General features: G+C 42.2%; 2 protein-coding genes across 3 annotated transcripts in view; one reads left to right on the top strand and one right to left on the bottom strand.

Annotated features, from left to right (window-relative positions):
* Positions 1 to 277: 277 nt before the first annotated feature.
* On the bottom strand, positions 278 to 24,236 carry PXMP2 (peroxisomal membrane protein 2). Of its 2 annotated transcripts, none has more exons than XM_051972571.1 (5): positions 24,036 to 24,236; positions 18,796 to 18,912; positions 13,290 to 13,452; positions 11,250 to 11,369; positions 278 to 591 (listed from the first exon to the last, which is right to left on the bottom strand). In XM_051972571.1, the coding sequence occupies exons 1-5, from the start codon at positions 24,167 to 24,169 to the stop codon at positions 580 to 582; spliced, it is 546 nt and encodes a 181-aa protein (XP_051828531.1). In that variant the 5' UTR covers positions 24,170 to 24,236; the 3' UTR covers positions 278 to 579. The 2 variants fall into 2 exon arrangements, with proteins under 2 accessions (XP_051828531.1, XP_051828530.1); XM_051972570.1 differs by lacking the exon at positions 278 to 591 and adding an exon at positions 8,116 to 8,517 and having other exon boundaries at positions 24,036 to 24,235.
* A 7-nt stretch (positions 24,237 to 24,243) lies between these two features.
* The window catches only part of POLE (DNA polymerase epsilon, catalytic subunit), a 67,405-nt gene continuing 63,677 nt past the window's right edge, over positions 24,244 to 27,971 (top strand). Inside the window, exon 1 of the mRNA XM_051972572.1 lies at positions 24,244 to 24,605. Coding sequence (XP_051828532.1) covers positions 24,544 to 24,605 — 62 coding nt within the window. The 5' untranslated portion in view covers positions 24,244 to 24,543. The remainder of the gene's footprint in view (positions 24,606 to 27,971) is intronic.

The raw sequence follows: 27,971 nt of genomic DNA, 5'->3' as shown, positions 1-27,971 counted from the left end.
CCTCCTTCCCTCCCTCTTTCTTCCTTCCTCCCTCTCTCCCTCTCTTTCTTTCTTCCTTCCTTCCTTCCTTCCTTCCTCTCCCTGCCTTCTGTCCTTCCCTTAGGGTATCACACTCTTACTTACATATTTTTATATTGGCCTCTTGGCTAGCCATTAGACTCACTGTCTTTTGCCTTCTTTTGTTACCCCAGTGCCTGATACCTAGTAAGTAGGTACTTAATATGGACTGATTGACTTTGTATAGCCAGTGCTTAGTTAGCACAGTGCTTTCACATAGCAAGCTCTTAATATTTATTGAATTGAATCGTTCACAAATAACATCCCATCTTCAAAATCCGAGCATTTTGAGTTAGTTAATAATATTTATTACAGTAGCTAACATTTATGCAGCACTTACTATGTGCCAGGCACTGTGTTAAGCACTTTATAATTATCTCATTTAATACTCACAACAAGCCTGGGAGATAGATGCTATTATTATCCTTCTAGCTGAAGCAGCCAGAGGTTGAAGGTAAAACAGCAGGTAAATGTCCGAAGTCAAATGTCTCAGGCTTCCTAATTCCAGGTCAGGTACTTTATTCACTTCACCACCTAATTACCAATAAACATTTTATTAATAGCTTGCATGCTAAATAGGCTGTCCTCCATACCTGGAATGCTTCCTCCTTTTCTCTGTGTCTTGGCTTCCCTGTCTCCCTTCAAGTCTAAGATAAAATCCTACCCATTCCCAATGCATCCCCCAGTTTATTTATTTCAGTCTTAAGGTGGGTGTCCCACAAGTCTTAGTATAGCTTAAAGCTTTCAAAGATTAAAGCCGCACTGAGATTTTGGGGACATTATGTATATCTTACATAATTGTTTGCATGTTGTCTCCCATACTAGACTGTGAAATCCTTGAGATCATGAACTGGTTTTCTTTCTTTAATTATTTATTTTGGTATCCCCAAAGATTAACACAATACCTGGCACATGGTAGGTAATAATTGCTGGTTGACTGTCTCTGGTGTATGCCCTCAGCACCCTATTCTCAAATGTCTCTACTCCAAGGCCCCTCCCCACTCCACGGTTTTTTTCCTCCATAGCGGCTAGATTGTGTATTAGATAGAGTTATGGATTTAAGAGTCAGAAGTTTGAATCCTGAGTTCGAATTCTGATTCTCATATTTACTGACTATGGTTCTAAACAAGTCACTCTCGATTTCCTCTGTCTCGGTTTCCTCATTTGCAAAATGAGAATAATAATAGCATCTACCCCCTATAGTTGTTTTGAGGATGAAAGGAGATTACCTTTACAGATCTCAAAGCGCTACATAAATGCTTGCCATCTTCACTACCGAGAACCCTCCCTGATGGCACCCTTTGCCTTTCAACACTCTGAGACAAAGTCCTGATTGGCCGGCCTGCTGTAGTCCCGGCTTTCACTTCACTACCATCACACCACCATCACTCACTTCGCCCCCACATCCCTGCCCATCTCTGAATCCTGCCACATGTCTGTATCAACCATCCCTTGCACATATCTGTGATCCAACTCTGGAAAGCACTCAACTTGACTGTGCTTACCTCCCCCCTCAGCCTTCTGTGGGATCAGTCTGTCACTGAGCATTTAATAAATGTTAAGTAAATCATTATTAAATTATTAAATCACAAAAGGTGATCCATTGGAGAAGGAAAAGGCAAACCACTACAATATCTTTGCCAAGAACATCCCCTACACACACACACACACACACACACACACAGAGTGTTGGCGTGCTATGGTCCCCGGGTCACAAAGAACCAGATATGATACATGTACATACTCCTGGGCTTGCACATATCTCCTGCCACACCCCAAACACCACCCACATAGGTGAGCTTCCCAGAAGGCTCAGGCTCAAACCTGAGCCTCATCTTGTTTAGCTGCTAGGTCCCTCCACTTTCCATTTCTGCCAGTATAACTCCAAACCACCTGTGAGATGCTCTGGGATTTTAAAATGCAAGGAACCATCACATGAAGAAAACCCAGCAGCCATACTCTTTACCATCAAGCCTTAGCTTTCTTTGGGGATGTGAACTCTTTTGGGGGCCTTTTAAGCCAGTGGGGCCCGGTCCTTTGGCATCTCTTTTTTCCCCAGGGGGTTCACATTCTCATTTTTCTGGCATGAATTGGCAGCAGATCTGTTTGGTTTTCCATTTGGAGTCTGCATCTGCTGATTAATTTAGCATGTGACTTATAAATACAGTACCCAGGAAGAAACCTAGGTTTAACTTTACAAATCTCAAAGGGCTACACCCTTATGCTGCTCTCTTGATTCTTCTTACTTCATATTTCATCTGTTCAAATTAGGCTTTCCGAGTTTGCCCGAATTCTTCAGACTATTATTTTTTTCTGGCATAGTCATGCTTTTTTTCAACTAGGTAAAAGAGGCCATTTTTTGCCTCAGTTCTTACCTAGCCTTAATCACTGATTAGCTATTGCCTCAATGAAACTGAGATGCTTTGAAGACCTTAGCTTTAAGACCAAGGTCTGTCTCTGCATCCAGGGTCATCTCCAGTTGTACTGATCTCTTCTGGCCAGTGGACCCAGATGGCTCTAGAGGGTAAAATGAAGCAGGGGACCTTGCACAGCCCTCCTCCACTAATCCAGTTCACTTGCATTTCATAGCACCACTTCCCTAAGGTCATAATCCTCTTTGAGAATGAAGGACAAACAGCAACAACTTCATACTGCATCAGTTCAAATGAGTCTCTCCAAGTTTCTCGGAATTCTTCATAAGCTTTTTTTCTGGCACAATCATGCTTCATGATGTTCCTATTCCATAATTATCCGGCCATTTCCCAATTAATCAACAGTTACCCACTTTGTTTCCAGGAATTTATTTTGCTTTACTGACATAAAAATGCTATTATGAATATTTTGACATGTACATATGGGTTTTTTTTATCATTGATCTTTTTGAAGTATATGTCCGATATTTGGATCATAGGGTGAAAAGATATTGCTGATTTAAATCACTTTTCTCACATAATTTTCACATGTTTTCCAGAAGATTCAGCCCAGTTGCATCAGGAACAATAGACCTTTGTGGTCCAATTCCCAATATTAAAACCATGTGACTTGCCCATGGTCACAAGATATGAAATATCTAAAGAATGATTTAAATGTCTTCTTGACTCCAAAACCTGTACTTAATTCACTTAGCTGCCTAGTATATCAGTATGTCTGTGACGTACATATCTTCTGGGTTAGCTTCTGACTATATCCTATTTCTCTGTGTAAATTGTATGACTTGTTCTCCTGGTTCTGTTCATTTCATTCTGTATCAGTTCACACAAATGTCAGATTTTCTGAAACCATAGCATTCATCGTATCTTATAGCACAATATTTTGTCACATTCATAAACCATAACTTGTTCAATTATTCCCCCAGCTAAGGAGCATCTCTTCTATTTCTAATTCTTTGCCATCACAGAAAGAGTTACTACATGTTTTTATACATATAGGCCTTTTTCTTCTTTCCTGGATCTTTTTAGGGTAGAAATATAATAGCAGTATTGCTGGCTATGCACAGTTTAAAAGCTTTCAGGGCATAATTCCAAATTGTTTTGCAGAATGATTGGACCAGTTCATACCTCTAATCAATAATGCATTAGTATAGTTATTTTATCACATCCCATTTGTTTTTTTTGTTTTTTTTTGGTCATCTTAGCCAATCTGATGAGGTGAAAGTGGCACCCCAGAGTTGTTTTAATGTTGACTTCTCTTAATAATTTAGAGCATTTTTTTTTCATTTTTTTCAAGATATAGATAGCTTGGAATTCTTTCCCTGAAAACTGCCTCATTTGACCATTTATCTATGATCTCCATCTACATAGTCATTTAATTTAGCTTGTGACTTATAATACTATATCCCAAAGAAAAACTTCCTTCATTCCTCCAGTCTCCTCAGGGCAGGGACAAGGTGTTATCCTTTGCTTGTCTGGAGCCCTGCCAAGGTCTGTGACCGGGCTAATTATCAAATGCTTATTATATTGAGCCTGGAGTTTCCCATTCCATGTTTTTCTTTTTAATAGCACAGTAGTCTCATGCCTCTGCTTGTCTTTTCATTTCTGTGGAAATCCTCAGACTTAGGAGGTGATTCACTGAGACAACATCTGGAAGGGAAAATTCTGATGATCGTGACATGGAAAATTCATCTTGCCTTCATCTGGGTTTCAATGAGCTTCTTGTTATTGTGCTTCTGGGGGGAACAATTTTTAAAATTGTTTAAAATAGAGGGAGAGAAGGAGCTAGAGCAAGGTCCAGGGAGAAGTTTGGTTGTCTAAAGATATACTAATTAATTAGGCCAATTCCAATAGATTTGTGATGGGGAGAGCCATCTGCATCCATAGAGAGGACTATGGGGACTGAATGTGGATCACAGCATAGTATTTTGACCTTTTTTGTTGTTTGCTTGCTTTTTCTCTCTGATTTTTTTTTTCTTTTTAATCTGATTTTTCTTGTGCACCATGATCAATTTGGAAATACATATAGAAGAATTGCACAAATTTAATCTATATTGGATTAATTGTTGTCTAGGGGAGGGGGATATGGGGAAGGAGAGAGAAAAATTTGAAACACAAGGTTTTGCATGTTGAAAACTTTGCATTATTTTGAAAAATAAAAAGCTAATTATTTTAAAAAAGATTATACTAATCAAGACAATCTCAGAGGTTGGAGGCCGGATAGATGGATTACCAATGGACTAGAGCTTCACATCATTCTATGCTATCAAGACAGTCTGACCCTAATTATGATAATAGGAATACAATAATAGGAACTTAGCAGTTCCTGAGAATAAGATGGTTCAGAGTTCACATCAGTAGGCACTATTATTATTCCCATTTTATAATTTAGAAGACTGAAGCAAACAAAGGTAAGTGATTCACCCAGTGTCACCCAGCTAGTCAGTGGGCTGAGGCTGGATTTAAAATAGATCTTCCTGACACCACTGGACAGCTAGGTAGGTGCAGTAGGTAACAGACCTGGAGTTAAGAACATTCATCTTCCTGAGTTCAAACCTGGCCTGAGACATTTACCAGCTGTGCGACCCTGAAAAAGTCACTTAATCCTGTTTTCTTACGGTTCCTCATTTCAAAAATGGACTGGAGAAGAAAATGGGAAACCACTGGTATCTTTGCCAAGAAAAGCCCAGATAGGGTCATAAAGAGTAGGACTGAAATGAGCAACCAACTTCCTGATTCCAAGCCCAGTGTTCAACCCATTACACTCTCTGGCTGTTAGTGCCAGCAACACAGGCAATGCCCATAAATAACCTAGAGCACACAGTGACTATGTTTCCAGGTGCAAACAGATGCCAAGTATAGTGATCTCAAATAGGAATCCTGCAACAAAGATGGTACCTGGGAGCCATAAGGAAATGAGAGATCCAGCATTGCTGAGCACAGAGAGTGCTAGAATCCTGCTCAGTGGGCCCTTAACCCCTTTACTCTCCCTGTGAGACAGAGAGTGAATGTCCTTTCCTGTCTTCCTTCTTTTGTTATCTATACCCAAAGGTCTGGGAGAAAAATACGAGGAGCTCTAGGAAAGTAAAATAGTGATGGCTTCAGAATAAAAAAATATTTGACTACATATATACGATGAAGGGTATAGCAACCTCCAAAATCTGTAAAGAAATAAGGAAGGAGAGATGGGTGGAAAGGGAAGCAAAGGATGGGGAAGAAGACAAGGGAGGGATCCATAGGTACAGGGAGGTTAAGTAATAGCAAGACAAGTTAGAAGCAGAATTAGAAGCAAAGGGTAAAGCAGAGATAGGAAACATATGTGTGTATGTGGATAGTTGTATTATCTATCTACATATGTATATATAAATATATCCTTTCTTAACCAAGCCTGGATGGGATTAAAAGGGAGGAAAAGAATAAAGTAAAAAATAGTGCACAGCAGAGAACAAAAGAACTATTTACAAGAAAGTAAAGATAGACACTCATGAATATTTTTCTATTTATATATATACTTTCTTAAATTAGTATTTGTTGTCATATATTTTGAATCCTTTCTGGTATTCTGCTGGGTACATGATAATGTTCTCTTTTTTGTTTCATTTTGTTATGTATTCCTTTTGTTTTTCTTTTGTCTTATTTTGTTTCTTTAAGTAAATTTGAAAAAAAATAAAAAGTTTTTTTTAAAAAAAGTTATTTGGTCTGCTTTCTTTTTTTGCTTTATTCTATGCATAATCAACTATGTATAAACATAATATGTTGTTTCTGAGTCCAAAAATGCATTATGAAATAACCCTAGAGTACAGTAATTTCACACTATGGGGGCTTCAGTCAGGTAGAGAGTAGAGTATTATAATATTTGCATCAATATCACACTGCATCCCCTAGGTTAAACTTGGAACCTGGGCAATGAGAATTTAACAAAAATTGCTTTTGTGATGGAGATGAAAGAGCAACCTTCTTAAAGGCTTAAAAACATCATCTGGTGGCCTAAAAATATGCACTAATCTATTAGAAACAGCTACCTCTGTGGGAATGTCCCTGAATAGTTGAGAGTTTGGCCAGATCTAATAATTAAAGCAGATCACCATCTGGTGGCTAATTCAGAGATTGTTCCTGGTTAAATAAACTGTTTTGCTGGATACATGGGGGAGCCATGTTTCTCAAGATGCTTGAGGGAAGTAAAAATAAGCCACAATAAAAGAAAGGGTCACATGTCAGGGTCTATTTTTCAGGAGAGAGAGAAAGTTTTAGCACATTTCTGACTTTTTTTACATGGTGTTCATGGTGTATAACTTAAGTGTTTGTTTCTTTCTGATTAGGTATGGGCTGAACTGTATGCTCTGTAAGGTTTCTTCCAAGTCTGAGATTTGATGAATGTGAACCTCAAAATGGGCTCAGATGGATTTTTTTGAAGGAAAGTCCTTTTTTTTTATTCCTTGTGGACAGAATTGAAGAATCTGGGAGAATGGTGTCATTTACCCAACATCATCTAATCCTGGTTGTCCTTTGCAGGATACAATTCCTTGAAGATGGTTCTTCCATTATTTTAATTCAACAAGTATTAATATTAAGACACTGTGCTAGGCTACATAAACCAATGGAACACTTCAAATTAATGTCAAAAAAGCAATCAGGCTCTGAGTAACTGTAATCACCAGTCTTGGTCCTGAGAACAGAAAAGGAACCATTGTTTCTTCCTCTCAGTGAAAGGTGGGGCGCTATGAGTGCAGAATGCTGCATACATTGTCAGACAGTCCTTAAATCTATTGGTTTTGCTGCATTTTCTTTGAGAGAAGACAGGGTTTAAATCTGCGGACTGGTTGATAAACTACTGTATGCAGAAATTATTATTTGACGATCATAAAACTTGCTAAAGCCACAGAGTAATAAATTTAAAAATCCTTTACGATCTTTTCAGATTGACTTCATATTCATGTGTCCTTCCTCCTGGCTAATTTATACATTACATTCTATTGCCCAGGTTGTCTTCAATACTGGGAATGCTTTCCTTCTTTGGCTTTGACTCTCAGCAGCAAGATTGGTATTGTTCAGTCATTTCAGTCCCATCTGACTCTGTGACCTCATTTGGAGTTTTCTTGGCAGAGATGCTAAAGAAGTTTGTCCTTCTTCAGCTTATTTTATAGACAAGGAAACTGAGGTCACAGGATTAAGAGACTTGCCCACAGCCACACAGCTGGTAAGTGTCTGAGGCCAGATTAAAACTCAGACAAGTCTAATTGACTCCATGCCCAGCACCCTATCCACTGAATCATCTAGATGCCCTTTGAATCCTTAGCTTCCTCCAAAGTTTAATTTAAGCACCACCTGCTATAGGAGGCCTTTTTTGATCACCCTAAAAATAATTTTTTTACGTTTTGCATCAATTTGCCAATGTGGTGTTTCTTCCAACAAAATATAAGTTCCTTGAAAGAAGGGGCTGCTGGCTGCTTCTTTTTGTCTTGGTCTTCTTAGAGCCCAGAATGATGCCTGGTCCATAATAGGCTCTTAATAAATTCGTGATGAATGACTGGGTGAATCAAGGGACTTACTTTTGGACCTAGTCCATTGAGGTCGCTGCCATACTGCCAGTGGCCAAAATGATTGGTTCAAGAAATAAAAACGCCACTAATGAAGTGATATTAGAGTTTATTTTAATTTAGATTTATCCCAAATTTACTCCTGAACACTGATGATTCTTAGAATGCTAAAATTTCCATTTAAAGAATAGCACCCATTCAAAAAGACCCATTGCCTATCTTGGGCACAAGGTTCCATGTCAACCGATTTTGATTGTCACACCCATATTTCTGGATCATGTGGAATCATATATAGTCATTAATACTTCGATGAAGCCCTTGGAAGGCAATTCAACAGTAAACCCTGTCAGGATGAGCCACGGCCTGTCCCCAGGCCCTCCAGGCCAAGGTTCTGTCAGAAACCCGCTGTGTTTTCCGAGCCATCTTCACTTCCCAAGAGAAGCCAAGTAGGTATACCAGAAGAGAGCCACTATGTTGGCAAACAGCACCCGGAACTGGCAAAGGAAGAGCAGGCAGAGTCAGGGTGAGGGAGGTGGAGGGGAGAGGAGAATGTTCTTACATGAGGCTATCTGCTCTTCCTCACTTCTGCCGGTGGCTAGCCCTTCAGTCAGGGCTGTACCGAGAAGCAGCTTAATGCTTTATATGTCCAAGCTTTTGCGCCAACCATCACAGCACCTGGCACATTCTGATCACCAGACAGCCGCTTACACTGACCGCCACACCAGAACCCAAACGGACCTCCATGCTGTAGCCAGGGCCCAACACCTTGCCATCAACGGCCCAGATCACTGCCAATGCTGGCCCCAACTACAGGTCATCGTGATGGCTGTATTGACCGTCTGGGTACCACCTTCCTAGCAACTTTGCACAGCTAATATTGACTACCATCACATAGATAACAGCCCATGCTAGCCAACGATCAAGTCGATTGAGTGAATGAGGTGGCTAGGAGGGTGCCACAGTACAGAGAATGCTGGATCTGGAAGCTGAAAGACCTGCTTCAAATCTTGCCTCAGATACTTAATTATTCTCTCTGCATAAATCATTTATATTTTGCTTGACTCTCTTTCCTCATCTGTAAAATAGAGATAATAATAACACTTACCTCCCAGTATTATTCTATCAAATGAGATAATACTCGTAGCAAATCCTTAAAGTTATATATAAATGCTATCCCTCCTCCTCCTCGTTATTATTGCTATGTACTATACTGACCTCTCTGTCATCATCCAATATTGAAAACCAAACCAGAGTCCACACAGATTATAGCCCAACCCAAACAGACCAATTTGATCTGACCCCCATGTTGGAGCTCATTCACATCACCCCTCTATATTATGATCCAAAGTCCATGCTGGCCACAACTCCATGACCCAAAGAGCCTACTATGCTGTGACCCATTCTGATTAGCACACCATAATCCCTCTTACTTTTACACCAAGAAAGAATGTGATCATTATATCCTAGCCAATTTGATTCACTATGTTTGAGCAAATATCCTGACTTTTAAAAAAATAAGTTGGAGAGAGAGGAGAAGCATAGAATTTGTAAACTATAGACAGGTGGGTTTGATTTCAATTCTTGGTTAAACTCTAGAATGTATTATTAAAGAGATGGATAGTGAAGATACAGAAAGTGAAACAGTGACTATGAAAACCCATGTGGCTTCCTCAGGAATAAGTGGTCATACCAGACCAATTTTATTTCCCATACTCTTCCTATTATAAATCAGAGAAATGCTGGGAGAATCAGAAGAACATAAATATAGATTTCAGCAAAGCATTTATCAAAGTATAATATGCTATCTCTGCAAACAAGATATAGCAATGTAGACTCTATAAAAAATGAGTTGGGAGGATTTGGAACCAGATGAATGACTAGATCCAAACAGTGATATTAACTGACTTTGGGAGGAAGTCTCTAGACAAGTGCCTTAGGGTTTTGTTTTTGGCCCTGGGTTTCTAAAACTATCTTTCTGCCAATAATTTAGAGCTCTGTTTATCACATTGACAGATGAAATGAAGCTAGAATACATAGCTAACATGCTGGATTATATAGCTGGGATCCAAAAAATATCTCAAGAGGTTAAAATGATAGACCCAATCTAACAAATTGAAATTTTAAAAGGTTGCAAAGATCTATCTCTGATACCAGATGATCAACTTCCTAAGTATATAGCATGGGGCAATGTTATTGGACAGAAAGCTCAATTTTAGTGAACAGTGATATATGGCAATCAAAAAGGCTAATGTTATTCTGAGTTGTCTTGAGACAAGATATAATATTCAGAATTTGGGAGACTGTATAGATCATAGCTTTAGTTGTGTGTTCAGTTCAGGGAACATTTTAGAGAGAATGTTGTCAATCTGCATAGTATCCAGATGAAGTGGCCTATGTTGTAAATGATCAAGAACATTGGAAGCCACATCATATGAGTGTTGGTTAAAGGAGCTTGGGAGGTCTACCCTAGAGAAAAGACCTGGAACAGGGCAGTGGGGATGGAACAGAATGATTGTCCTTACTTTTGCTTGATCCCAGAGAGAATTAGAAGTAGGAGCAAAGGGCAGAAGAGAGGCTACTTCTGTCCCTGTAGCTTGGAAAGTCTTCCCACCTCACCTTCATCTCTTAGAATCTGTAGCTTCCTTCAAGATTTAAGCTTAGAGCTTCCTAAAAATAGAATGGGTCACCTTGGGAAGCAGATTGATCTTGTTTATGGGGTGTGGCATAGGGGATTCCTTTTTAGGTGAGGGCAGGGGAGTATAACCTTTGAACTCTCCCAACTCTGAGATTCTGAGAATGCATCAACAATACCAAAGAACTGAAGCCAAGTACTTTTAACTGTGGAAAGTCCCTAAGAAGATCCCAAGCTAGAGGGAAAGGTGGAATCTGAGAGTGAACAACGAAAGCAAACATATCCCCTAAAAGTGCATGTTTCTTTATTTTTTTACTTTGCTGAGGCAATTGGGGTTAAGTGACTTGCCCATGTTCATAGAGCCAGGAAGTTTTAAGTGTCTGAGATCACATTTGAACTCAAGGCCTCCTGACTTCAGGGCTGATGTTCTATCCACTGCGCTACCTAGCTGCTCTGGTTTCTTTATTCTCAGATTCAAATCATCATGATGAAGATAATAAGGATTGTGATAATCATCTTATTAGAAATGTCTCTGGAATAATGTGAGAAAGTGAAATTGAACTATGGCCATACAACTCCAGAATAATTTCTTACCTGTAGAGGGATATAGTTAATGTTAATAAACTGAATTGGAGTCCATACTTTCCAGTTCATTTGTAGAGCAGACCAGTAACCTGTTTTCACCTTTGCAAAGAAGGCTGCCATGTCTTTTCCCTAGAAAATGAGGGAAAGTGCTGATGTTGAAATGACACACCTATTGCCATCAGATACTACTTATCACCACACTGGCCCTCTGCGATCTCAAGCCTTCCACATTTTTTGTCATCCTGGATTTGGAGACAGACCCTTCAGGGTTTGCTCACTTACCTGGGATCAGTGATCAAATGCTCAAGATATACACACATCCCCCGAGTTCTTTCATTCTCCCTGATCCTCTATTGTGGATATTCAAGCACCAGGAAAGGTTTGCTTGGGAATAAGAACTGGAGCACTATTTCCCAGAAAAATTAAGTTGAACAGAAAAGGCCTCCTGAGGCTAGTGCTGCTAGACTTTGAAGGTCAAAGGCCACACATCTTAAGCAGTCAACATTCAACAAGCATTTATGAGGTAGTAACTATATGTGCCGGCATTGTGCTGAGTGTTGGAAATGTGAAGAAAAAAACAAGACTGCCCTCAAAGAGCTTACTTTCTATTTCCTTATGTCACAGATAAATGAGCCCAGATAATTTGAGGAGCTCCAACAACTCAGTTCTCTCCTCTGCAAAATGAAGCAATTGGTCTTGATGATCCTTGAAGACTGTTCAGGCCCCCAATCTATGCTTAATTCGGAGGATCAGGAAAGGCTTCCTATAAAAGGTGACCCCAAAACTAAGCCAGGAGGATGTACATTCCAGGCATGGTGGGCATAATACCTAAATTTATTCTCCAGGGGACAGTGTATATATCCAGAAATGCACCTTAAGACTGAGTATATTGCAGGGTAGTATATATTCAGGATGGGAGATATAGAGAGTGAATATGGGATTAAGTTTTGTGGGCAATAGGGAGACTCAATCCACATATGTAGGTTTTTATTTTCTTGCTAAATCTTTTGTTAGCATTCCTTTCTCCCCCATGGAACATTATCCAATTGACTATTCCTACAGCTCCTGTGGCATTCGACTTTATATTGCTCTTATCCATTAGCATTGCATATCTCCCCCATATCCCAGATGAATGTAAGCTCCCAGAGGGCAGGAATTAATCAATAAATAAGCATTTACTATGCATCTACTGTGTTTCAGGCTCAATATTAAGAACTGGGGAGACAAAGAAAAATGTAAAAAAAAATCCCTGCTCTTGGAGAATATAGTTTATAATCTAATGGGGAAGACGAAATATTCCTATATAGGGATATGGCTTGGATTTGTGATGTCAGTGATATAGGCAACTCCTTTTTTTTTTTTAAATTTATTTATTTATTTTCTTTTGCTGAGGCAACTGGGGTTAAGTGATTTGCCCAGATTCACACAGTTAGTAAGTATTAAGTGTCTGAGGTTGGATTTGAACTTAAATCCCTCTAATTTCAGGGCCAGCACTCTATCCACTGCTCCATCTAGCTGCCCTGGCAACTCCTTAAGGGGAAAGGCCTACTTTGAAAGGCATTTTCTTTTCTCTTTTAAGTTTTTACAAGTGAGCTATTTACTCTGAACCTTCTTTTCTTGGAGAGTTACTCAGAGCCAGGGATTTTAAGAGGCAGAAATAAAGAGGGGATGTATTCCAGTTAGGGGGGGACAAAGGCACTGGGCCAGAGAAGAAGCATTCTGTATAAGAGCAATTAGGCCAGTATGCTTGGATCATGGAGCTTGTGGAAGGGAGTACAATAAAAGCAGATTAGGACAGGGCTATGTAGAGCTTTAAATGATAAACAGAGACTTTATATCTGATCCTTGAGGTAACAGGGAGCCATTGCAGTTTAGCGAGTAAGGGAGTGACATAACACTGTGTTCTCATTTCTGCATCTCTGAAGCACTGCCTTGAGCAAAGGGCCTTGCCTATAATTTACACTTCACATATGCATATTAGGCTGAATTGAATTAACACTGTCTTCTGGAAATTGGTAAGTGAAAATGAGTCATATGGCAGAGACCAACCTCAAGAAGGTTCATGCAGAAGAAGAAGAAGAACAGGAAGGCTGGGCCAAAAACAAGCCGGTCCACTAGGAGCCTCTTGACTCCTGAAAAGGAGACAGCAGCAGGGATCCAGTGGTCCAGGTACAGGTAGAAGTAGTGACTGAGAGGCCCTGAGAAGAAGAAGCTGGCCCACACCCCCACAACATGGTTAGTTGTGACTTCCGTTCCTGGTGCTGACCGGACCCAGCCTGCACCAGGACAGCTCAAACCCTTCCTGCCTATAGGACAGTGAGGGACTCACTAGCCACTTTGGCCAGCAACCATGAGCTGTTCTTTTATTTCCTACAGCTGGACACCCAATTCTCTACTAACCAGGTACTCTGGGCAAGGGTTCTTAACTTGGGGTTGGTGAACCTTAAAAATGAATAGTTCTATAAATCTTTAAATGTAATTAAGTTTTCTTTGTTATCCTTTATCTTTTATATTGTGAACTTAACATTATTCAGAGAAGGGGTCTACAGTCTTCACCAGGTCTGCCAAAGGGGCTTGGGATAAACACCAATAAGGTTAACACTGATGAGGTCCCTGAGACCCTTTCTGTGGATCCAGGAGGTCAAAACTATTTTGATTTCTAATATATTAAATATGTATAACTATAAACAAAAGCTCCTTGGGGTCCCCAACATTTTTAAGAGTGTAAAGGGATTAGAACCATTGATATGGAACAATTAGAACAGAGGCTAGGTGGGCTTGAGTTGGGCCATCTCTGTGGAGGTTTGTTAGGGCCCTAAATGCTGAAGGCACCTGGAAGTTGCCTCAAGTGCCTGTAATGCTTGGCTTGTTGGAAAACCTGAGTTTAAATTTTGCTTCTGACACTTGCTAGATATATGACTATGAGTAAATTGCTTCAACTCTCTCAATTTCTGGTTTCTCATCTGTGAAATGAGAAGAATAATGCCTGAAGTACCTACCTCACAGGGTCGTGGAGAGACTCAAATTCTGACTGTCACTTCCTTCCTGTTACTTCCAAGCCATTTAACCTCCCTTTGACTCAGTTTCCTCACCTGTAGAATGAGGGAGAGGTGGACTAGATGATCTCTGACACCCCTTCTAGCTCCAGGTCTAGGATTCCATACAATTATGTGCACATAAATATGTCTTGTAAATCTTAAACACTATAAATGTTAGCTATTATTCATGGTTCAATGAGACTGATGGTTCAATAGTCAGTGTTTGACTCTTGACTCTTACTAATTCTCTGTGCAACCCTGGGCAAGTCACTTAACCTCAAAGTGCCTCAGTTTCCTCCTCTGTAAAATTAAAAATTGAATTGTGATGCAGGTCATCTTGCCTGCATGCCCCTAAAGAGGGACACCTGGAAACGGGAAATGATTTGCAAGAACATACATTGTTTTTCTTGGGGGAAATTTTAAAAAATCATAACTACATGAATTCTTAGGACCTCAAAGACTTGTTTTGGATACAAATGTTGCTAGTCTTGAGCTTGGGTACTGCTCTGTAGCAATCCAGCACAAGGGACTCAGGCACAGGCTTCTTCAGGTTGAGCCCCATACTCCACAAAGGGATGGGGAGAGACTTCAGGCTTCAGACACCAACAATCTTACTTCTCCCAGAGCTTCTGGGAGCAGCTCCTTCAGATCCCAGTGCTTCTCCTGCCTGGAACCACCAGCTCCTGCAAAGGCAGCCCAGCTGAGAAATGCCTCTGACATACTCTCCCTCCGCCAGCTCTGTACCTTTGACTTAGTTCTATGCCCTCATAATTCTGATCCAACTCTCTGAGTTCTATTTCCTAGACTGAAGCTGCTACTTCTGCTGCCACTTCCACTTCCACTCCCTTTCCTCCCCCTCCTTTTACCATCACTACTAGTGCTATCAGCACCACAAATACTATCAGTACTACTATTATTCCTACCATCACTACTACTACCACTCCTACAATTACTACTACTACCACCACCATCACCTCTACCACTACATTTACTACTACCACCACTGCTACCATTACTACCACAATTACCACTACCACCACTAAGAGTACTACAACCACCACTACTATTTCTACAACCACTACCGTCACTTCGATCAACACTACTAACACCATCACTGCCACTACCATCACCTCCACTACTAGTAGTATTCCTACTAACACCACTACCACTACTACCCACCACCACTACTACTATTACTTTTACCACCACTACTACTATTACTACTACCACAACCACCACCAATCACTATCACCACCTCTACCACTAACTACTATTACCACTACTACCATCACTACTACTAATCCTACTACCACCTCTATTACTAATACCACTACCACTACTACCCACCACCACTACTACTATTACTTTTACCACCATTACTACTATTACTACTACCACAACCATCACCAATCACTATCACCACCTCTACCACTACTATTACCACTACTACCATCACTACTACTAATCCTACTACCACCTCTATTACTAATACTACTAACACCACTACCACTACTACTACTAAAACTACTATTACTACTACCACTAAAACTACTACTGCCCCTATTATCACTACTACTATTACTATAACCACTATAACCACCACTACTACTACTAATACTACCACCACCATTACCACCAGTACTAGTACTATTACCAACCACTACTACCAGTACTATTATTATTACTATCACAGATTACTACTAGTACTATCACCACTACTACTTGTAGTATTACACTATTATTACTACAACCATCGCCACTACCACTACTACTACAATTACCATCACCACTACTTTTACTTCTACCATAACTACAATGACTACCATTACTACTACTACTATTACTACCACCACTACTCTCACTACCATTATCACTACTGACTACTGCTATACTATTATTACTATCATCACCACCACTACTATTAACTATTATTATTACTACTACTACCACAATATTGCTACCATCACCACTACTGACTACTAGTAGTAGTAATACTACCATCACCACCACCACCACATTATCACTACCATCATCAACACTACTGACTACTACTATTTTTTTTTTTTTTTTGCTGAGGCAATTGGGGTTAAATGACTTGCCCAGGGTCACACAGCTAGGAAGTATTAAGTATCTGAGACCAGATTTGGACTCAGGTCCTCCTGACTTCAGGGTTGATGCTCTATCCCCTGTGCCATCTAGCTGCCTTGTGATTATTACTAGTACTATCACCACCACCACTACTACTACTACACTATTATTACTACAACCCCTACCACTACCACTACTACCACCACTATCATCATCTCTATTAATACTAGTACCACCACCACCATTACATTACAATGATTACTACCACAACTATCACCACAACCACTATTACTAGTACTACTATCATCAACACCACCACTACTAGTAATACTACCACCACCACTATCACTATGACTACCACTACTATCAGCACCATCACCACTAACTACTACTACTAACACTATTACTACTACTATTATTACTTCTAGCACCACTACCATGAGAATGACTACCACTACCACCACTGCTGCTACTACCACTATTACCACCACCACTACTATTACTACAACCACTACACCACCACTACTAGTACTACTACCAGCACCAATACTACTACTACTACTAGCACTACTACTATTATCACCATCATCACCATACTAATAGTACTACTACCACTACCAGTATTATTATTTCTACCACTACTATTGCCATCAGTGGTACTACCACTACTAGACTACTATTACTACCATTACTACTACTATTACTACAACCATTACCATTCTCCCAATACTAATACTAATACCAGCACCACCACTATTCCTTCTACAACAACTACCACTACCACCATTAGTACCACTATCGGTAATATTACTATTACCACCACCATTATCACTATTACTACTACTGCTATTACGAGAATAACTAACATCCTCACTACTACTACTTACTACTACCACCATCACCAACAGTACTACTACTGTTACAACCACTACCATCACTACTATTACTATCACCAGTACCAGTACTACAACTACTGCTACCACCACCACTACTATTAGTACTACTACCTTTACCACTACCAGTACAACTACTCCTACCACCACTACTATTAGTAATACTGCTACCACCACTACAACCACCATCATTACTACTGCTACTACTTTTGCTGCTGCTATTATTACTACTGTTACTACTATTTGGTCTAAACTTGGGATTTCAGGGAATTCCTGGAGAAGCAGCTCCCTTCTTCTACTTATGATGTTAGAGAATTGCACAGGATAGACACTGAGAGGTCAAGGGCCCAAGGTCAAATAACCTTTAGGCATCTTAGGCAAGACTTGAAGCCAAGTCTTCTGACCCCAAGTGTGGTTCTTACTAACTGCTATTCTTGTTGCTGTCTTTACACAAACCCTGTGGGATTTCAGATGAGCAGAGCAGGTGTTCCTGTTCCTTTTCATAGAAATAGCAGCTCTACCAAATTATAACTTATGTCTAAGGAGTCTTAAAGTTTGCAGAGTACTTTCCTCACAATTTCCCATGGAGTGGGGAATGACAATGTAACTATTCTCATTTTACAGAAGAGAGAACTGATATTGAGAAGATGAACTGTCTAGACTAGGAGCACATAACTATTAAGGCTCTGAAGCAAGTTTTGAATTTGGAGTTTCCTGCTCTGAGTTATAACTTTATCCCATCTATCTATGCAGTCTCTTAAGTTATATATCCTGGGCATCTCTCTGTATTAATTACATGTTTTGTTTCTTTCCAAATTTAAGAATTTCGATGACTATGAAGTCTGGAGTCCTGCCTCTAACACATACTGGTTGTGTAACTGGTCAAAGTTCTTTCTCTCTCAGTCCTCTGTCAGGTGATTTGCCAATCTGAAGGTTGGTGGCTTGGAGTCAGGAAGATCTGAATTCAAATCTCACTTGTCTCACTTGCTAGCTATGTGATCTTGGGCAAGTCATTTAATCTCTGTCACTGTAAATGAAAATATGTAAAATGAAAGAATTGATTAAATGACCTCTCAAGTCCCTTCTGCTCTAAATCTATGAACTTATGATTATGGTGCTTCAAGGTTGACATACAATTGCAAATTTCATTCTTCTTGACATAACAAATAAATGAGCTCTGAAACAAAACAAAGATAACAATAGGCTCTATGTGAAGACAGAAGTAGGAATAAATGCTATATAGCTCTGGCATTTTCCAGTTTTCTTTTGTGCCTCTTTTCTAGAAGGTTGGAACCTAAAAGAACCATTAATGGCTAATTGTCTAATCTGGAGCTGATTCCTTCTGTTAACCCAATCTATGCTGATATGTAAGAGTCTTTTCTTTCTTTTTCTTTTATTTTTTGCAAGGCATTTGGGGTTATGTGACTTGTCCAGGGTTATACAGCTAGTAAGTATTAAGTGTCTGAGGCTAGAATTGAACTCAGTTCCTCTTAGCTGCCTCCTTCTTAAGTGTTTTAATATCAGACCCTTACTCACCCAAAAATAGCATATCTGAGAGGCCCTCTGAGGTCCAAATTTTGAAACCATCTTCCCTTTTTCCGGACTCTCTCAATGATCTGGGACAGGAAGTTCCCAAATGCTGACAGAATCCCACTGTAGGCAGAGGACATGTAGTTAGAAGGATGTTTGTCTTGATGGATGGGGGAGGAGAAGGGAAATAATATGCGTTTAAGTACCTAAGGGGCTAGATCATAAAAAGATGAATGGGATTTGTTCTGCTTGACTCCAATGGAGAACGAAGACCAATGGGTGAAAATGGGAGAGAGGAGGAAGGTGGCAAACATAAGCTTGAGATGAGAAAAAAAAATCTTTCCAACCATTTTTCCAACTACATCCTAAAGTGGCAAGGGTTGCCTGCCATTGGAGGTCTTCAAGCAAAGACCTCCATAGTTCCTTCAACCAATCTTATAATTTTGAGTCTCTTTCCTATCTTAACCATCCATACTGGTGTGCTCCAGCTCATCAATGTCCTTTCTAAAATATGACACTCATACTGGTCCAGACCAAGGTCTGAACAAGGGAAAGGACAATTTAATACATTAGATATTTCAAAATTGGAAAGCTCCTAAGAGTTTCTGCATTTTCTCTTTAGCACAAGTTGAGACCAAAGTTTTAAACTTTCTTTCCTTAGCTCTGTCTCCCCACCCCATTCTTTGTCTGAATGGATTTCACTAAATACAGGAGATCACTTATCGGAAAAGCCCTCCAAAGATCAGGAAGAGAGATGAGAATAGGTTTCAAATTTAACTATCCTAGAAATGAAGTTTCCTTTCCTCATCATAACTGGGGATCTGAGAGATTGGGCAAATCTAAATATAAGCCAGAATGCAATAGGCAGAAACTCTAAGAGAAAAGATGGAATAAACCAAGTGGAGTTTCCCTCTTTTCTGTTCCCATGCTCCCCCTTCCCCTAAAACATCAGCAAACAGGTGGACCAGAATGCTTGTCTGGCAACTGGAACAATCTAATATGCATTTATTACAGGGCCTCCATGTACAAAGCATTGTGTTCAACACTAACACTAGGGTTAGACAATTTCCCTGCCCTGGAGGGGAACAAAGTGAAACAATGTGTTCACAGATTAATACAAAATATATACAAAGCAAATCCTGTGCAATGAGGGAAGGGGGCAGAAAGGAATAGTGTCATCTGAGGGGATACCTGAAAGCCTTGGGCAGGGAAGAGCATTAGATCTAAGTAAGCCTTGAAAAAGACAAAAGTGAGGAGAAATAGAAGGCATGGGGGCAATCTGTATTGAGACATATAAACAAGAAATGGAATGTCCTATAACAGAGAATGTAAGTAGGATGGAAGTTTTAGGTGGAAGTTAGAATCAGTGAAGAGTAGCAGTGGGAAATAAGCCTGAAAAAGGAGATTAAAGTGAAGGATTTTAAGTCCCATACTGATGAATTTATATTTTATTCCAGAGGCATAGAGAACCATAGAAGCTTCTTGAGCAAAAGGAGAATTATCTTTCTTCCTTCTTCCTCGACTTTCCTTCTCTCTCCCCCTCCCCCATCTTTATGAACAGACCTCATGTAGGGAACCTCTCAGAAAAGTCCACCTAGTAAGCACCTGTTTTCCAGCTTGGTTTGGAGAGCTGCCTGACCCGAGAGGAGTTAAATGACTTATTTGCCCAGGATCATACAGGTAGCAAGTATACACCCGTTTTCCTTATTCTGTGGTCACGCTACCAGCCTATCCAATATGCTAAGCTGCCTCACAAGTCAGATGTGTACTGTAAAAATATAATTTGGGCAGCTGTATATTGGACAGACTGAATAGGAGAAAGGCTGGAGTCAGGGAGGCAAAGGGAGGGAGGCTATTGCAACAGTCCAGAAGGAAGCTGATGAACAATGTGGTGTCAGTAGAAGAAGGTGACAGATGCAAGATATATCTTGGAGACAAGTAACAAGACAAGAGATGGATTGGCTCCTGCACTGAAGTTGATTGTTAATTGAGCACTGGAGCTCTGTTTGGAAATCAGAGCCTTGCCTCATGGCTGCAGAGAGAGGGCAGTGATCACAGACATGCTTTGCAAAAATGCTACCTCTATAGTTTATGGGAAAAGAAGAAAAGCACCTCCTCCCTGAAATCCCAACAAACAGAAAGGCCCTGCTGAACAGCTGTGGGAGCCACGGAATGAAGAGGGCAGGGGGTTTGAGAGGCAAGAGGAAACCAGTAGGGACACGCAGCTGTGCTCCACCCGGTCCCCAATATTTTAGCTTCCCCTACCTTCAAAATCAAAGGGGAGGGAGAAGGAAGTGGGAAAAGCTTTCAGACCCCTCCCCCAGCACCTCAATCTGCCCTTAGTCAAGGGTAACTGCAGCTACAAGTTTAGGGGACGATGCCCTATTTACGGCAACCCCCAAACAAACCCAGAAGCCCCCTGTGTGCCACCGTTTACAGGCCAGGCCCCTCCAGCTGCTTCCCTGTGAGTCCGGGAGGGGAGAGGCGGGGTTCCAGGGAGGTCGGCTGTGGGGAGGGGAACCAGGGCGGAGCCTTGCTCTGACGCTCCGCCTACGACAGAAGGGGTTTCCTGGTCACTGGGAGGTAACCAGAGAAACAGAAGCGCGTGCCCCAGGTTAATTGCGATCTTATAGAAAAAGGTTTCCCAAACTCTTACGGCAGCACTCTCCCGCCCCCCTACCCATTCCCTTTCCCCTTCCCCCTCCCCCTTCCCCAACCTTGGCCCCACCCCTACCCCCTTGGTGCCTAGCCCCTCTCGCAGTCCCCAGCAAACCGTTGATCAGCACCTTCCTGCTCTGGTCTCAGATCCTGGCTCCGCGTCCCTGTCCCTTTCCCCCTGGTTTGCTACGCTTCCTCACCACGGCACCCGTTTCCCCATCTCCAACCCCCAGATCCTACATTCCTGATCCCTTCTCCGATTTCTCTGATCCTTTCGCCTCTCCAATCCCGCTTTTCCTAGGTCCCACTCCGATTCCCTCTTCCACCCTTCCTCCCCTGATCCCATTTCCTCTATCCTCTCTTCCACCCCCGTTCCCCCAACCCCCTCCTCCATTCCTCTTCCCCCAGTCTCCTCCTCCATCTCCGCTCCCATGGTCCCTTCCTCCATCCCCATCCTCCGGATCTCTCTCTCCTGATTCTCCCCTCCAGTCCAATTCTTTGGAACCCATTACCCCGTTCCCTCCCCCCGTCCTTACTCTTCCGATCGCCTTCTCTCAGACCCCTCCTTCCTCTCCTATACTTCTATCTCCTCTTCCATCCCCTCTTTCCCAGTCTCCTCCTCTGCCTCTCTTCTCTCGAGCCCTCTCCTCCAGTCCACCCCTCTTTCCCCAAAATTCGGATGCTTCTACTCCAGTCTCCTCCATCACCTCCTCCACTTACTGTACCACCAGACCTATTTCCGCCCTACTCGCCCTCTCCCCTCTCCCAGGCTCACTGCCCCATTCCTTCTCCCCAGGACGCCTACTCTATCCCCTTTTCCATCACAATTCCCGAGATCCCGCCGCCGCAGCGTCCTCTACCTCCGCAGCACCCTCCGCTCTCCCCAGATCAACCCACTCCCCCATCGTTCTCTCCCATTCCACTCTTCCGTCTCAGCTCCTCCGATCACTCTCTCCTTCCCCCGTACATCCCGGTTCCCCTCTCCCGTTCCCATGGTTCCTTCCTCCTTTCCCCCTCTCACAGTCCCCTCCCCCATGCCCGCTCCCTCCCTCAACTCCCTCAACCCAACCTCCCCTCTCCCTCTCTTCTGATCCCCCCCTCCATCCCTACTGCCCTATTCCCCTCCCCAGATCTCCCCCATTCCAGCTCTCCCAATCCCCTCCCTTCTCCCCCCTCCCCTACTCCACTCCCCCAGCACAATATTCCTCTTCAGATATCGTCATCGAACACCAAGACCTCTGTCCTCTCCCTGACTCCCCTCCCTCTTCCTCGCTTCTCCAGACCCAGACTCCCCCTCCCTCACTTGCCAGTTCCTCTACCCCATGCCCGCCCACTCATTCTCCTCCCCCAGCCCCACTAGCCCAATCCCCTCCCCCATCCCCGCTCTGCAGTTCCAGTCCCCCTTCCTCACTCATTAACTTTCTCTGCACTCCCTCCGTCTCCTCCAACACCTCCAATCCAATCTCTCACTCTCAGTCCTTTTCCACGTTCCCACGCACCTCTCTTATCCCATTCCTCTGTTCTCATTCCTCCATCGTCCTTCCCTGTTCCCCTCCATCCCCAATTTCTCAGTCCCCTCCTCCAACATCCCTAATCTCCAGGTCCCTCTCCCATGATCCTGTGGTCTCTTCCCACTGATCTCCTTTCCCATGCGTTTCCTTCAGCACTGACCCTCTGTTCCCCTTCCCCGATCTTTTCCCCCTCATTCTCTCGCCCCATTTCTTTTTCCTGATTAAGTGTCCCATCCCTTTACCTTGCCTCACTGTCACCTGAATTCTGATTCCTCTCTCCCAAGATCCCACCTTCCCTCCACGTGCTGCCCTTCGTTGATACCTTTCTGATCCCTCTTCCAGATTTTTGGTACTTCTCCCCAAATCTTTCACACCTTATCCTTCCCCTTAGATAGTTCTCCCTGATCCTTTTCTCTCATTACTCTCATCTCTTTCTCTAGATTGCTCTCCCTTGATCTTTCCCCAAGATCATTCACTCCTGATCTTTTCACCTTGGTTACTCTTCTCTGATCCTTTCCCCTAAATTGCTCTCCTCTGATCTCTCCTAGATGTCCCCTGATTTTTTTCTCCAGAACACTCACTCCTGATCTTTTTTCCAGATGAGTTTCTCCTAATATTTCCCCAAATCGTTCTTTCTTGATCTTTTCCCTAGATCACTTCTCCTGATCCTTTCCCTTAGATCATTCTGGATCTTCCTCCCCTCCTCTGATCCCTTTTTTCAAAATCTCTCTCCTCTGATTTGGAACCCTTTCCCTAGATTGCGTTTCCTAGATCCTTTCCTCCAATGGTTCTAACCAAATCCCTCCCTCCCTCCCCAGTGGCTCACTCCAGATCTCTTTCCTTTGATCTTCCTCCTTAAATAGCTCTTCCCAGATCTATTTCACCTGATTCCCTTAGTTCCTCTCAATGATGCCTCCCAAATCCTTCTCCTCTGATTCCTTTCCCCAAGTATCTCTCCCTGGATCCCTTTCCTCTGATCTTCCTCCCCAACATAGTTCTTTCCAGATCCTCCCTTCCCGGCTCTCCCCAAATCCCTTTCGCTCCGATCCTTTTCTCCCGATAGTGCCCCAGCTGGACCTGGTGGCCGCCTTGGTGAGCACCGGGTAGAGGCGCAACAGCAGCAAATACTGCTTCAGCGCCCGCTGGGGGAGCGACCTGGCCCCGGCCCCAGCTCGGGCCCCGGCCCGCAGCGTGGACACCTCCGGAGCCATCGGCAGAAAGCCAGCTCAATGCAGGGCCCAGACAAGGCCTCGGCTCTAGGGCAAAGGGAGGGGACAGCCTTACATTTCTAGCCCTCGGGAGCCGCGCGGTGCGACGCCGGGAGGGACTTCGGACAGCTGGGCGCACGAAGCCCGGAGTTTTTCCTGGTTCCCTAAGCCTTTCCCGCCTCTCCCGGTCGGGCGACGCAGCCATTGGAGCACCGTGGGGCGTGGCGAATCCTACCTCCTGATTGGACACTTTTTCAGAGGGGTAGGGAGACGGGCCATGTTCTCGCGAGAGTTGGGCGGAACGCGCGAAATTTCTCCCGGGAACTAAGAACGCCCAGCGGAGAACAGCAGCGTGAAAGTGTGGAGGCTGAACCGAGATGGTGTCCCGGGAGCGCGGGTGGAGGCGCACCGAGCCCGGGGAGGAAGTCGAGAACAGTCGGTGAGAGCTGCCATCCCGCCAGTCCCGAAACCTCTGAGTCGCTACTGTCCTGGAGCCTCTCCCTTCCCCCTCCGGGGCTTCCGGGGTCCCAGAGCCCTGCCCGCCTCTCCAGGCCCCGGACCCTCCCTTCCCCTAGTCTTACCCCAGAGCCCGGGTCCCAACGCTTCTTTGGGCCGCTCCCCTCATCTCCGGGGGGAGCTCAGCCGGTGCAGACTTCCGCGCTCGCCGGGACCCCGAATCGGGGAATTCCATTTGGAATTACCAGTGAGCTTTGAATGCCTTTCCTAACCCTTTTCTACCACCCTGCTTCATCTGACATTAGAATAATCAATTCCAAATTAATTTTGGGAAAAATCAGGAAACCTGGAGCCTGGGTCCACTAAAAATGTATATTCTTTTTACACCTCTCTAATTAACTCACCATCCCACTCACCATAGATTGATCTTTTTATCTTCCAAACTTTTTTATGATTTTTTTTCCCTCTTTCTTCAGCTCAAAACCCTGCTTCATATTTTGCTGAAAGAATTCCGTCTTTTCCTTTCCTTCTCATCCCACATCAAGCAGATGTCTTCCTCTTTTATCTCCTTGTATGAGACAGAGATGGTCTTTCTTGCCAAGGCAAACCTCTCCACTTTCACAGTGATCTCATTCCATTCCTCTACTGAAAATTCCCTATTTTATCATCTTCACTCTGTCACTTAATTGTCAATCTCTTCTTGTCATTAGCTGCTTCCACACACTCTGTGCCCACTGGAATCATCTGGCCTGTTAAATGTTGTCCCAGGTTTCTCCATCTTTTTGTAGTCAAACTCTTTGAGAAGGTTACCTGTGATAGATATAGCTCTACTTTCTTTCCTTTTGTTCTCTTCTTAACTTTGTATATTCTGGCTTCTGATTTCAGCATTCAACCAAAATCTTTTAATTGCCAAATCGGTAAGACTTCTTAATCCTTGTTCTTGTCCTCCCAGTTAGCTTTGATGATGTCATTTAAATGCTTCTTGTTCACAATTTTTGCTCTTGAAGTTTTGGTGAAACTATTCTCTTTTGATCCCCCTACCTATCTGCTCATTCCAACTCCACTTAGGCTCTGACCTGGGCCCTCTTCTCCCTCTAGACCTGGGGTAAGAAAATGTTTGGCCAGTGAGCCCATATAAGGCCCATGAAATAATTTGGTAAGGCATCCATAGGCAGTGATGAGCTGAAGGCTAGGTACAGTAACCTCCCACTGTGCTTGGGTTTATAAATTGATAATTTCGTATGGCTCAAGAATGATGTTACATATATTGTATTTAACATATACTTTAACATATTTAATATGTATGGGTCTACCTGCCACCTGGGGGAGGGGGTGGAGGGGAAGGAGGGGAAAAGTTGAAACAGAAGGTTTTACAAGGGTCAATGCTGAAAAATTAGCCATGTATATATCTTGCAAATAAAAAGCTATATATATATGTGTGTGTATATATATACATATACATATATATATATATGTGTGTGTGTGTGTGTATATGTATATACATACACACACACACACACACACATATATATATATAAAATAATAATGTTATAAATAACCAGATGACCCTCAAGAGAAAAAAAAGTTCTCTTCCCTTGCTCTATATTTTTACATTTGGTAATTTCAGTTTCCATGGATTCAATTATCATTTCTATACTGATGGTTCTCAAATCCTATCTCACCCTAACCTTTTTGCTGACCATCTTCAGCTGCCTTTTGGAAATCTCTTGAATTCAATACATCTAAAACCAAACTTGTTATCTTTCTTCTCAAATCCTTCCCTCTTCCTAATTTCCTTATTACTGTTAAAATTACCATCATTTTCTTAGGCACCTAGACAAACAACCTTGTATCATTCTCAACATATTCCCTCATATCACCCTTACAACTCCACCCTGCCCTGACTTTAGTCCAGTCTTTTGCCAAAGGCTAGTTAGTTTTACCTGTTTAACTTCTCTCTTCTCTCCTTTAATACTATAGCCACCCTAATGGAGGCTCTCATCATTTCAGGCCTGAATTTGTTGTGCTAGTTTGCACGTTGATCTGTCTGCCACTGATCTCCCCCCTATTTTGTTTTCTCTTAATGGTAGTAAGAATAATCATACTAATATTTATAGAGTGCCTACTAAGTGACAGGCAGTGTACTAAGCACTTTACAAATATTACCTCATTTGGTCCTCAGAACAACCCTGTGAAAGGTAGGTGATATTACTATCCCATTTAGCAGGTGAGAAAATTGAGGCAAATAGAGGTTAAGTGTTTCAGGATTACAAAACTAGTAATTATCTAGATTTGAACTCAATTCTTCTGACTCCAGGCCCAGCACTCTATCTACTGCTTCGATTAGCTTCAATTTATTTTGCTATTTAGTTTCAATTAACTGTCCGAGTATCTTCCTAAAGCATAAGACTTTGCACTCACAGAATACTCTCCCTTTGTCTCTCTGCCTTCTGGGCTCCCTTGCTTTCTTCCAGTCCCACCTAAAAAACTTCCTAAAAGAGGCCTTTTTTTGAGAGCTTGGCACAGAGCCTGGCCCATAGTAGGCGCTTTATGAATGTTTATTGACTATCTTCTCTTCCTACATACCTTCTCCTCTCCGAGCTTTTGTGACACTTATCTGATCAAACCTTCTCAATCTTCTTTGCTGGCTTATCCATTTTATGCCCCCCACTTGGGTGTCCCACACATTTCTATTCTAGCCCTTTTTTTTCCTGTATAGTCTTTCTCTTGGTAACTTCATCAGTTCTCATAAGTTTAACTATCACTAATATGTAAATAACTTCCAGATCTCTTTATCTAGTCCTGACCCTCCTTTAGATCTCTTTTAGAAGATTTACCTTCTTAAATTATAGGTCTTAAATTATTAATGTAGGGGTCACGTAAAAATTTCTAAATGAAAGGGGGTCATAATTGAAAAAGTTTAAGAAGCCTTGGATGGTCATAAGTGAAAAAGTTTAAGAAGCCCTGGATTAGATCACCAGTTGACTTTTAGACATTTCAAACTCTAGATGTTTTGGTCACAACCCAAACTCAATTTATTATCAGCTTATCTCAAATAGAACTCATTTTTTCCCCTCCTAGACCCTTTCCTCTTTCAAACTTAGCTGTTTCTGTCAGAGATACTATTCTTCCATTATTTCAGGTTTGTGATCTTGGCATCCTGGCTTTATCCTCATTCTTTCTCATCCCATAGGTTCAATCAATTGCCAAATCTTGAACTTTCTACTGTTACTACCTTACTCTTTCTCTCCACCCTAACATCTACCACTTGGGTTCCCTTATCCTTCTTCACTTAAATCATTATAGTTTTTTCCTTGTCTTGAGTCTCTCATTACCTGTTCTTCTGTAC

This window comes from Antechinus flavipes, chromosome 1 (genome assembly GCF_016432865.1).
Source record: "Antechinus flavipes isolate AdamAnt ecotype Samford, QLD, Australia chromosome 1, AdamAnt_v2, whole genome shotgun sequence".
Classification (NCBI taxonomy): Eukaryota; Metazoa; Chordata; class Mammalia; order Dasyuromorphia; family Dasyuridae; genus Antechinus; species Antechinus flavipes.
The sequence above is the reverse complement of the archived record's forward strand: the minus strand, read 5'-3'. Positions and strand labels throughout refer to the sequence as shown.

Excerpts from the sequence above, each read along its gene's own strand:
- PXMP2 (XM_051972570.1), bottom strand. The coding sequence starts at position 24,169 with ATGGCTCCGGAGGTGTCCACGCTGCGGGCCGGGGCCCGAGCTGGGGCC. Across the intron at positions 18,913-24,035 it reads CTCACCAAGGCGGCCACCAG|TGGGATTCTGTCAGCATTTG; the intron begins GTCCAGCTGGGG and ends CTCTGCCTACAG. Across the intron at positions 11,370-13,289 it reads TCTGCATGAACCTTCTTGAG|GGAAAAGACATGGCAGCCTT; the intron begins GTTGGTCTCTGC and ends CTCATTTTCTAG.